Source organism: Coregonus lavaretus (genome assembly GCF_964263955.1).
Source record: "Coregonus lavaretus genome assembly, chromosome: 40".
Lineage (NCBI taxonomy): Eukaryota > Metazoa > Chordata > Actinopteri > Salmoniformes > Salmonidae > Coregonus > Coregonus lavaretus.
The window spans coordinates 11,260,927-11,273,394 of NC_140027.1; the positions used below are offsets into that span (position 1 = coordinate 11,260,927).

A 12,468-nucleotide genomic window follows, 5' to 3' on the forward strand; every position below is an offset into this window, starting at 1 on the left:
TAGGCCTTTTCACAGTACTGAGCCAAGCCAAGCTCAACTTACATTTGACCTGTTGTTGAGAAGAAAATGCAATAATATATATTGGAGGGAAAAAAGGTCCACCATGCCTGTCTGTACATAGGGCCTGTGGCGTATAAGAACACTAACAGTACAGAACCTGTACATTTTTCAAGTAAGGCCTCTTCCTTATTGGACAATCAATAGAGCACTGCATAGTCACATTCTTGAAAATATTTCAGTCTTGTTGTGAATTGTTGTGTCCCTCATTTGACTCAAATTACCTTCATTCAGAACCTAAATGTAGTGTTTTGATGAGGTGATATATGGGGGTGTTTTCATCTTTCCAGTACATTTTTGTATAAAAGACAGTGATTTCATTGTTTATGATTTATTGTTTCCCCCCACTGGAATCGCTTGATGTCACCCTACAACCCATCTTCCTTTTTAGTTTTTGTGCTGTCGCCTTTGTGTTGTTTGACGATGCATGGCTCGTCATTCTTCTTCCCTCATGTCCACACTCTCCATTCGCTTTTTTCTATTTGCAACCTTGTTCTTTCTCTCTCTTTCTCTCTCTCTCTCTCTCTGTTTCAGCAAAACTATACAGATCAATATAATCGATGACGAGGAGTATGAGAAAAACAAGAACTTCTTCCTTGAGATGGGAGAGCCTCAGCTGCTGGAGATGAGTGAGAGGAAAGGTGGGGCGTTCCCTTCCCAGGCTTTGGTCCCAACCCTGTACCCCTTAACCCCGCACCCATTCCATTCGCCGTGTATGGCGTCCCCTAATGGATCCATCCAGTATTACTTTGTGCTCGCTCAGACCAACTGTATTGGGTGTACATGGATAGAGGTCACATTTCCATCCTCCATGGAGCATTTTCCTAATCCTGGTCCAAGAGGACCCCTGTAATAGCCAGATTTTCCTTCTCTCTGGATTCTCGATGAGTTCTTTTTGGTCTTTTTTCATTGTTACCTTTCAACCATATTTGGTCAGGTGTATATTTCTTGATTATGAATCCCAAGATTGATTGGAGCAAAAACCAGCATACACATTGGTCCTCCAGGACCAGCATTGATCCTAAAACTATTTTAGTCAGACCTAGACTACAGAGCACTTGTTCTGAGTAGTCCATTTTTTAATCTGTGACCTTTTATTGACCTCAGCACCTAGACAAAACAATATAAATGTTATGAGAGGTAAATGCCAGGACATAACAATATCAAATGCACAGACAAAACAATATTGATATTATGATTAAATTAGAGATGAAGATCAATGAAGACAGTTGAGGTGAAAAGCTTTCATCTTTAAACTCAAACTGAGATCATAGAGGCTTCCAAACAAGAGTTCCAACTGTCCCTCCATGTATGCACCATGAGGTGGTACGAGTGTGCAACAGAGCTCGACTTCCCCCCTACCCCCGAACCCCGACAAACTGTTCCATCTGTACGTCCATGGATGGCCCAGTGGATAGGTGGATATCGAAACCAGTCCAAATCCTTTTTGGTGTGTGTTTGTTTGTGAAACTTGCACAATCTTCCCTCCCCCTTCCCCCTTCCCCCACCTCCCGCCCTCGTCCTTCACCTTTCCCTTTTTGTTTTGTACCTTGTCTTGTGTCCCCTTGCAGGAAGACCATAGCGGTTAGAATACTTGACCACGACGAATATGAAAGACAGGCCAGATTCTACATAGAGCTGCAGGAGCCCCATTGGAAAAGGCGATTGACAGGTGTGAGAGTAACTGAACAGAGTAGAAGATGGGCTCAAGCTTCTGACCTCCTCCTTCTCTTCTTCCTCCCACTCCTTCTTACTGCCAACTTTCCTGTTCTTTTTCTCACCCTCTTCTGCTCCCTCTCGTATTTTCTCTGCTGTCGCAAGGCTACCCTCTCCTCTGGTGTCTTGTATATCTACTGCCCCTGGTCAACACCGATGTTCAATGGGGCGGGCTGAACAGGATTTGAGCAGAGTCAGTGAAGTTTAGTTCTGTCCTGTTAAGGAGACCCATCCTATGAGACGTGCAGACCGATAATAGTTTTTGGTGGAACATTGAGTGGTAATGGTTGTATGCTCAAGAAGGTGCTGTAGAAATGTTTACCTCCACATTTTCTAGCCCTTAAGCTCTTGTGGTCTTCAGCCAAGCAAATGGTCTGAGTTTACCCTTTTCTAACCATCCCCCTTGGTACTAACTGTGTTCCACTGTTTCTGTTTGGGGTGTTGCTTGGATCACACACTCACAGTACTCGAGGACATTATGAGTTTTGCAGTATGCCTGTTGGACTCTGACTCCATACTGTAGGATTTTGGAAGAAATGCCATTAGATATATTTTGATTATTACATACATCTATATACGGTACCAATAAATATACTGAATCACCACTCTCAATGTGCGGTAATTACTTTTTAACATATTATCATTGTGCTAATGAGAAAATGGTGTGTAGTGGTGGTTAATTTAACAGGCCCATTTTGCCATCACAGAGAAGTGATTGCAGTACATGTTTATTGTGCTGACATTTTATTTAATTTTTTATGTAGACCTCCAAACTAAGCTATACCAGCACCTAGGGCTCTGTTTCCCAAAACCCTCGTAACGTTACATTTTCGAACATTAGGGACAGTGCATCGTTAAAACGCTCTTATGAGACTTTAGTTCCATCTCAGGAAACTGGGCCCAAAATAGTACACTGCAGGTTAATATTAGAACATCATTTTGACAAACATTTTGCTTTGACTTATTCAGTGTGCGTTTAGGCATCAGTTGTCATTGTTTAAACTTTCATCCAGGAGAAACATTTAGCATGTAACAAAAACCACAATGAAACCCACACTAATACCTTCTTTTTATTTCTGAATATGTTATATATTTAAATACACACAGATACTGTGAATTAAAATTGTGCCCAATATACCTCTGAGATTTCATTGGCATTTAATGTGTAACATTTCGAGTCCTACAAGCCTGATTTGAAATTCAAAAAATTGCTAGACATGTCTAGTCTGTAGTGAACAACAACCTAACCACGAAATCTAGCCGTCATATATTATAACTAACCTGCCTGATAACTTTTTGCCACTGGCTTGTGTATATTCATTCCTCTGTTTCCCTTGTTACTTGTTTCCATTTCTCTTGTTTCTCATCTCTCGTTTCTCTCTGCTCAACTGTCCCTTGTCTCATCTGTTTCCATCCTATCAGCTGTGTTGCTTCAAGAAGTTGGTAAGCAGTCTACTTTCTCTCATTAGTCTGCTCTGGTGTGCTGTCACACTCTCTGTTTCCCTCGCTTCTGAAGTCACGTATTACTTCAAATGTCAATCATTGTCTGTTACTGTTGTAGTGAAGTGTCAAACATGCATACACTGGCAGTCACTGTGCATGGTTACCTTCTACGGAAGGGTAAATAAATTTCCTAAATGATGTTCTCAGTTGCAAGAAAACGTGTAATTGTTCTTATTAAAGAGTGATTTAGAGTGAGTTGGAAGTAGGCCTATACAGTATTTTTATTACTAGAGTTTAATTATTATTTGCTGATCAAAATGTGTCATTAATCAATGATACTATTAAGATACATCATATAAATGAATATCCACTCACAACCAAAAGGCATGTTTTGATTTATTTTCTTTATTTTCTATGGTTTTAGGTGGATTCGTGAAGACAGGTATGGTATATTGCTATTGCAAAAAAAAGTACATTATTTGGATTCAATGTATAAATTGATTGATTAATTGATAAATTAATGGGTCATTTTTTATTAATTTTAATAGACAAAAGGCTTTATGGTAAGAGAGGATTCAGTGTTGTAATTTATTGCTTTAAATCGTTGAAATTTAAAGCAAGTCAAATTCAAGTAACATGTGTCACCTTTGTGAGAATCGTGCATTCTCCTACCCACTACTAATGGCACAAGCCTTTCAGGCTATTCATTCACTGTTTAGTCTATCTTTGTAACTATATATATTTAGACATTCATAACAAACCAATATAATAGATTGATTATATTGAGAAAGCTTTGATAGACTTTAGTTGATTTGAGCATGGCATATTTTCAAATCAAATATACTCCAAAGACAGCACTGTGTACACTTGAATGGATATATTTTGTGTACTACTGTAGTACTACTATAGTCTTTTTTTGGGTGAATACTAGAAATGTAGTTTGTTTCGTTTGCACCTTGGTTTGTGGCACTTCCAGGCATTCAACATGTAGGCCTATCCTATCACTGAATGAGACACACTTCACTACGTGTGAAGGAGTGTGAAAGATGACGAATGACCTCACTGTGTGTGTGTGACCTCGCTGTGTGTTCGTGTAGGCGTGTACCAGTGGAGGCTTCTGAGGGGAGGACGGCTCATGATAATGGCTGGAATGGAGTCAATTGAGTTGTATTAACCACATGGAAACCTGGTCTTCGATGTGTTTGATACTATTCCATTGATCCATTCCAGCCACAATGAGCTGTCCTCCCCTCAGCAGCCTCCACTGGCGTGTCGAGACAAGTGTAATTTGCATGCCACCGGTGATCATGGAATGACTCAAGCCTAGACTGACCTCCAAACAGACGGCTTTTGCCCTCTGTCCACTTTGGCTCATATAGGACCACGCCCGTGATCAGACACTCACTGGTATCACTGAGCGCACTCTGTGGTCCTTTAACGGTTGGGTCGTGGTCCGTTAATGGTCGGGTCACACTATTCATCAGGGTTCAATCAAGTCTCTTGGGAATGCAATTTCCACCATCACTTTGTACTTACTCAACTGTATACATGTAAATATAACAATGTAATGAAAGAAACTACCTAAATTCTAGTTCAAATAATTTTATGTCCCCAGGAACTTGAGTTGAATTACCCCTATTTTACAGGAAATAGACATTCATAAAGCTTACACACTCTACACACTTTAATCATGGTAATTCAGTTATTACAAATAATTAATAAATGGTTTATGAATGTGTTCTTGTTGTGTAAGGTGTGGCTAGTTGTATAGCCATATCACCTAACATGCCTGGCTGTATGTGCTATATCAGTGGTCACTCCGGTCCTAGAGAGCTACTGGGTGTGCAGGCATTTGTTCCAGCCCAACACTAACACACTTGATAGCACTTAGGCTACACACTTCATTCAGCTCTTCAGTCTGGGCCATGATTAGCTGAATCAGGTGTGTTAGTGTTGGGCAGGAACAAAACTCTGCACATTCAGTAGCTCTTCAGGCGGAGCGTTTGCCACCCAAATGCTATATAAAAAACAATCTATTCAATCAAACACAGTCACTGGTTTTCCCTGGATAACTTTAAAAACATGATTCCTCTAGAGCTGCAATATTAACAAAGCAAATGTACTCAAATTCATGTACTCAACAAAGTAATGTTTACAGTGGGACCAAAGAATCTCAACAGCTTTTCAATTGAAACATGCGGTCCTCCACCATAATATTGTGAAATATATTGGATAGTGTTTTTAACTTATCCGGAAACCTTGGGACACAGGTTTTTTTGATCGAATGGGGTCTCTTTTTGTGCAATGAACTTTGAACTGTGAACTTGTCCCTCAGGCAGGGACGTCTACCGGAAAGTGCAGGGTAGGGATAACCCTGTCCCCACCACCATTATCAGCATTGCAGGTATACATCCTCCCTTCGTCCTCTCCATCCTCCCCTCACTTCTCTATCGTCTCGCTCTCTATCCTCCCTCTCTCTCTTACCATTCGTGCGCCACTGTGTGACTCATGAGTTCTCTGTCACGGCTGTCTCAATACTGCCTCCGGCTGGAAATCTCTGCGAAAATAACAGTCTGCTTTTTCATTTCCAGTGTCACTCTTTCTGAATGAACTCCCTTTCTCTATCAGCTCAGTATGTCTCTGTTTCTGCTTCGGTGACTAGCGCTGGGCCAGTCAAATGGCTAGATTGTCACTGCAAAGCTAATAGTCAGTATCATACAGCTATTGCACATTTGCCTCTTCACACACCTTTGTGGCTTCTCCTGCTATCTATGTCCATAGGTCCTTTATGTAGCCTGTATATGCACACTTTTCTTAGTCCTCACTTTATCGTTACTCAATTAGCATAAACAGAGCACAAGAAGGTACACTTGCAACAGAAACCTGGACTCAAGTGACATTTTCACACTTATGAGCCTTGCTAAACTGATCCAAGCTGAACTGTTATGCTCTGGCCAGGTTATGCATCCACCACAGTAGCTGGAACTGTGCCAGAAAGGATTATGTGAAAAGAAAATATCCAAGGCAGCATAGTACGGCACGGCTTAGCATAATATTTTGAAAAGTGTAAAGGTTTTCAAGAGCAGGTGTTGATCAGTCAACAGCAACCTTGACCACTCACGGACACACATGAATGGCCTCTTATGGGTATCGTCCTTGTCATGGCCACTAACCACCCAAATGTGTTCTCTCTCCCTTTCTCTTTCTTTCTCCCTCTCTCTCTATCTTTCTCCCCCTATCTCCCTCAGAGGAAGGGGACGAGGAGGCTCTCTCCAAGAAGGAGGAGGAGGAACGTCGCATCGCTGAGATGGGCCGGCCCACCTTGGGGGAGCACGTCAAACTGGAAGTGGTCATCGAGGAGTCGTATGAGTTCAAGGTACGAGACAGCACTTCCGCTTTGGTCTGTTTCTGAAGCGCACTATTTTACAAGATTAATGACTACATTTCGGTTTCCTGGTTACTAAAATGTTCCCCTAATTTTAGTTTTTGTGACACAAAAATCATTGTATAGTGTAGAGAATCATTGCAATATCTAAAAGGCTGTGAAATATATTTTGAATAACCACAAATATTGTATTTTCAGCTGTTTGAAGCTGACGTACAAAACTGAAAATAAAAATAAGCAAAAACAAAACATACAGAGGGGAAGCATAGCATACCGCACATAGAACAGATCTACCGCTTACCAGACTTGCTTTCAATGAGAATGACAGATCATTAACTCTAATTTCTATCTGAAATCTGCCGGGTCAGGCACAAACCAGCAAAATTGTACCTTTAATAATAGTAAATCACAGCTTTGATAGGACCATAAAACACCTAGTGGACCCTAAAACCATTCACTCTACCACTTGGAAAGGGAGTAAGACAACCAGCTGCACTTGAGATTGTATCTCCATTACTTCAGTCGTACCTCCCATGTCTTAAGTGGTATCTCCCATGTATTAAGTCAGCCCAGCTGGAGTCCTTTCAATGTTTAATTGCATCCGAATGCCAACTGTCACTGACATGGCCATCTGTCAATCCAAAAGTTCCATATTCCACGTGAAAGAGACAGTGATTAGGATGAACATTTCAGAATTTGAGCATTAAACATTTCTTTGCAGTTTGGGGTAGTTTTAAGGATAGAAGTCGGGTATGTTTTGAGGTTGATATAGGAGTTGAGATATGGTTTGGTTCACAGTTTGGCCTGATAAATCAAACTGGTTTGTCTTTATTGTATTGTATAGACCCTTTTACATCATGTGCACTGCCAAGGTGTATTCATTGGGCATGTACAGTTTAAGTCGGAAGTTTACATACACGTTAGCCAAATACATTTAAACTCAGTTTTTCACAATTCCTGACATTTAATCCTAGTAACAATTCCTTGTCTTAGGTCAGTTAGGATCCCCACTTTATTTTAAGAATGTGAAATGTCAGAATAATAGTAGAGAGAATGATTTATTTCAGCTTTTCATTTCTTTCATCACATTCCCAGTTGGTCAGAAGTTTACATACACTCAATTAGTATTTGGTAGCATTGCCTTTCAATTGTTTAACTCTGGTCAAACGTTTCAGGTAGCCTTCCACAAGCTTCCCACAATAAGTTGGGTGAATTTTGGCCCATTCCTCCTGACAGAGCTGGTGTAACTGAATCAGGTTTGTAGGCCTCCTTGCTCGCACACGCTTTTTCAGTTCTGTCCACAAATGTTCTATAGGATTGAGGTCAGGGCTTTGTGATGGCTACTCCAATACCTTGACTTTGTTGTCCTTAAGCCATTTTGCCACAACTTTGGGAAGCTTGTGGAAGGCTACCCAAAACGTTTGACCAGAGTTAAACAATTGAAAGGCAATGCTACCAAATACTAATTGAGTGTAAGAACACCATCCCAACCGTGAAGCACGGGGGACACATTTGCGACCAAGCTTTAACTTCCTGACTGATGTCTTGAGATGTTGCTTCAATATATCCACATAATTTTCCTTCCTCATGATGCCATCTATTTTGTGAAGTGTACCAGTCCCTCCTGCAGCAAAGCACCCCCACAGCATGATGCTGCCACCCCCGTGCTTCACGGTTGGGATGGTGTTCTTCGGCTTGCAAGCAACCCCCTTTTTCCTCCAAACATAACGATGGTCATTATGGCCAAACAGTTCTATTTTTGTTTCATCAGACCAGAGGACATTTCTCCAAAAAGTACGATCTTTGTCCCCATGTGCAGTTGCAAACCGTAGTCTGGCTTTTTTATGACGGTTTTGGAGCAGTGGCTTCTTCCTTGCTGAGCGGCCTTTCAGGTTATGTCGATATAGGACACGTTTTACTGTGGATATAGATACTTTTGTACTTGTTTCCTCCAGCATCTTCACAAGGTCCTTTGCTGTTGTTCTGGGATTGATTTGCACTTTTTGCAACAAAGTACGTTCATCTCTAGGAGACAGAACGCGTCTCCTTCCTGAGCGGTATGACGGCTGCGTGTTCCCATGGTGTTTATACTATTGTTTGTACAGATGAACGTGGTACCTTCAGGCGTTTGGATATTGCTCCCAAGGATGAACCAGACTTGTGGAGGTCTACAATTTTTTTCATCACTGGAATTGTGATACAGTGAATTATAAGTGAAATAATCTGTCTGTAAACAATTGTTGGAAAAAGATGTCCTAACCGACTTGCCAAAACTATAGTTTGTTAACAAGAAATTTGTGCAGTGGTAAAAAACTAGTTTTAATGACTCCAACCTAAGTGTATGTAAACTTCCGACTTCAACTGTATGTTTTTGTGGAATGCTAAATAACCAGGATTTGAGGATTATTAGACTGAAATCTTCTCTTCTGGTGTCCCACAGAACACAGTGGATAAGCTGATTAAGAAGACCAACCTGGCTCTATTGATTGGAACCAATAGCTGGAGGCAGCAGTTTATGGAAGCTATCACAGTCAGCTCTGGTAAGCAAATCAATCAATCATTTCATTGGCAAACTATAGAGCTTTTTAGAAATGTGTTTGTAACAAAGTGTCTAACCAGCAACCTAGGCCTAAACCTCAAAAGAGCAAGCCACAACTAGAGTGTCAGGGGAAAACTCCCTAGGTCTAGGAAGTGTAGTAGGAAGAACCCTTCAGGGTAGCGTCTTAAACATAACACCATGTCTACGTCCCAAAGGGCATCCTACTCCCTTTATAGTGCACTACTTTTGACCAGGGCACTATAGTGAATAGGGTACCATTTGGGACGCAGCCTATATTCTGATTCTCGGTCAACAATATGGTATGATGTATTCAGAGCCATATCAAATCTCGTCCAAATTAGAAAATATGATGTTATTTTCCTTTCAAATCACATTTGTCTTAATTGGCTACACAATCACCCTAGTCACAAAGACATCTGCCCAAATCTTAACTGGAATGCTTTTTGTAATTAGCGGGAACAGTGAAGTTCCAGTAGCGACGCCCTCCGAAGCACATTCCAGACACAATGCACTGTTGATTTATCAACGGAGGAGCGTCGAAGCACAACAAACTCATCAAGCAACACAACCACACAATCTCACACACACAATCACACACACACACATCTCACTCACACACCTACCTACACACGCACGCACGAACACACGCAAACAGACACACACACACACAAACACACTGAGGGCCTGAGTGGAGCTGACAAAGCGTGTTAGCCATGGGAGTGCACTCCAGAGGAGATTCCTCCAGGGCTAGTAATGAGATCAATAAAAAGTCCATGTAATGAATTAGTCTGCTTGTTGGGTTCTAAACTACGTGTGTGTGTGGCCGTGTGTTTGTGGCCGTGTCCAGAATCAGGCTTGCCTACTACTTACTTAAACTGCATACTGTGTGCTAGTACAACATACTGTTTAGAAAAAAACAAATTCAGTAAGCAACATATATCAGCATACTAGGCTCATCCTACTGAGAATGCATCATCTAATGAGCAATTACGTTTATTCCCGCCGTTCGTTCATTTTGGTAGAGCGCGTCCCCTCAGCTGATTATCAGCTGTTGTCAGACACGTGGCTCTCGAAAGACGCTTCTCTTCCTCAAAAGTGTAAAGTGAATTCTACTAGCTGAAAAGCTGAAATTAGTATGACATCCTGCCATTTAAAGCATACAAACATTTTGAAATGTCACATACTATAAAACATTCTATAAAACAATTCCTACTATTTAGAATGAAATGATGGGTATTCAGGCACGACCATTGTGTGTGTGTGTATACTCGTGAGTTCTGAACTGTGCTAATATCCAGGCAGACCCTTTCCACTAGGATAGGCACAGTCTTTGCTGCACTTGGACTATGGTTGATCCCTAACCTGTATGTTTACCGTAACAGAAATGAGATTGGAAACAAAACAGGACAGAACATGGTCTAGCTGGATCTGTTGAACCACTCAATTGCACGCATGAGCACACACACACGCACCCACTCATGCGTAGAAACAAACATTGAAACAAGTACTGAAATGCAGGCCTATGTCTTGAGACACACTTATGGACACGACATGTATTGTATTATCAAAAACACACACAAGTACAGATACACACACACACAAAAACGTGACCATTCCCTGCTCCCATGCAGAGAAACGCATTCAGATGGATTTTGCACATCAGCTATTTTAAGCAACGCTGTCAGTCACCCTAATGAACTCTCCCATGGCTTCAATGAGCAGAGATGTGGCTTACTGTCCTGACTTGATGTGATAAGAGGCTTCATTATTTGTGTAATGTGGAAAAGAGAGTGGCGAGAGTGGGACTAACTGCTAACAGTACTAGGAAAGCCTAAAAAGCCTCTGTCTGTTTTCATTTAGAATGGACTAGTGGTGGCTAGCTTCTCCTGGTCCACTCACAGTTTAAGACTTATTTACATTGCCCAGAATGTTAACATTGTAGCAGAGGTTTTAACCATGTTAAACTTTGAAAATGAACCTTTGACTATGAAGTTGGGGTTACAACACATCTTCCCTCCCCTCAAAATGTCTCAGGCGATGATGACGAGGACGAGTGCGGCGAGGAGAAGCTGCCCTCCTGCTTTGATTACGTCATGCACTTCCTCACCGTCTTCTGGAAGCTCCTGTTCGCCTTTGTGCCGCCCACCGACTACTGGAACGGCTGGGCCTGCTTCGTGGTCTCCATCAGCATGATTGGCCTGCTCACCGCCTTCATCGGAGACCTGGCCTCCCACTTTGGCTGTACTGTGGGCCTCAAGGACTCCGTGACCGCCGTGGTGTTTGTGGCACTTGGAACGTCTGTGCCAGGTGCGTTCCATACATGCTGCAATACACACAGAAACGTATACACAACCACACAGACATATTCACAAACGGTGGGTTTTATTAGGACTCTGTCACCAATCTGGTGTTTGCGGCATTGGGATACCAGGTTAGTAACATACACCGTCTAACTCTTTACTCTCATGACAGGGTTTTATCACAATTAGGCAATGTCACTCCTAAAAGCAGTGCTTTGTATGAAATGTTCTTGAATACTACACTATGTCATAGCTCTTGTCATGCATGGACATCTAATTTTGTATCTGTGTCACCCTGCCACCATTCACAATTCTTATTTCCTCTCTCTCTCTCTCTCTCTCGCTCTCTCTCTCTCTCTCTCTCTCTCTCTCTCTCAGACACGTTTGCCAGCAAGGTAGCTGCAATCCAGGACCAGTACGCTGACGCCTCCATCGGCAATGTAACGGGCAGCAATGCCGTCAATGTCTTCTTGGGCATCGGCGTGGCCTGGTCAATCGCCGCTATCTACCACAATTCCAAGGGCAACGATTTCCGGGTGGATCCGGGCACCCTGGCCTTCTCCGTCACCCTATTCACCATCTTCGCCTTTGTCGCCGTGGCCGTGCTCATGTACCGCCGCCGACCCGAGATTGGGGGTGAGCTGGGTGGGCCCCGGGGCCCCAAAATCGCGACCACCTGTCTCTTCTTCAGCCTGTGGCTCATGTACATCGTCTTCTCCTCCCTGGAAGCTTATTGCCACATTAAGGGCTTCTAACTTCTCTAAAAAGTATCTGAAAGCAAGATTCAAAGACAAATATTTAAAATATATTTGAAAGCTTTAGCTTCTAGAGTCTTCAAAAGCATCTGAAAGGTCTTCGAAAGCTTTTTAGTCTTTGAAAGCTTCGAAAATATATTTTCATGCTTCTAAAAAATAACCACTTTATTGCTTTCATCTAAGACCTCTGAACTATGTACAATTCCATCCAATGTCTCCTATGCCATTGGCTACTATGTCCCTTTATCCTAA

The 12,468-nt window shown here is 42.0% G+C and overlaps 1 protein-coding gene across 7 annotated transcripts in view; it reads left to right on the forward strand.

Moving 5' to 3' along the window:
- The window catches only part of LOC311113279 (sodium/calcium exchanger 1-like), a gene marked incomplete at both ends in the record, with an annotated part of 29,775 nt that extends 17,559 nt beyond the window's left edge, over window positions 1-12,216 (forward strand). The window contains 9 exons of one of the 7 annotated variants that reach the window (XM_084156489.1): window positions 592-698; window positions 3,196-3,216; window positions 3,641-3,658; window positions 3,765-3,779; window positions 5,552-5,620; window positions 6,465-6,592; window positions 9,042-9,141; window positions 11,196-11,468; window positions 11,840-12,216. In XM_084156489.1, the coding sequence (XP_084012615.1) occupies window positions 592-698; window positions 3,196-3,216; window positions 3,641-3,658; window positions 3,765-3,779; window positions 5,552-5,620; window positions 6,465-6,592; window positions 9,042-9,141; window positions 11,196-11,468; window positions 11,840-12,216 (1,108 nt within the window). Of the gene's footprint in view, window positions 1-591; window positions 736-1,628; window positions 1,751-3,195; window positions 3,217-3,640; window positions 3,659-3,764; window positions 3,780-5,551; window positions 5,621-6,464; window positions 6,593-9,041; window positions 9,142-11,195; window positions 11,469-11,839 lie in introns of all 7 variants that reach the window. The other 6 variants (XM_084156490.1, XM_084156491.1, XM_084156493.1 and 3 more) reach the window with 6 other exon arrangements.
- Window positions 12,217-12,468: the final 252 nt, after the last annotated feature.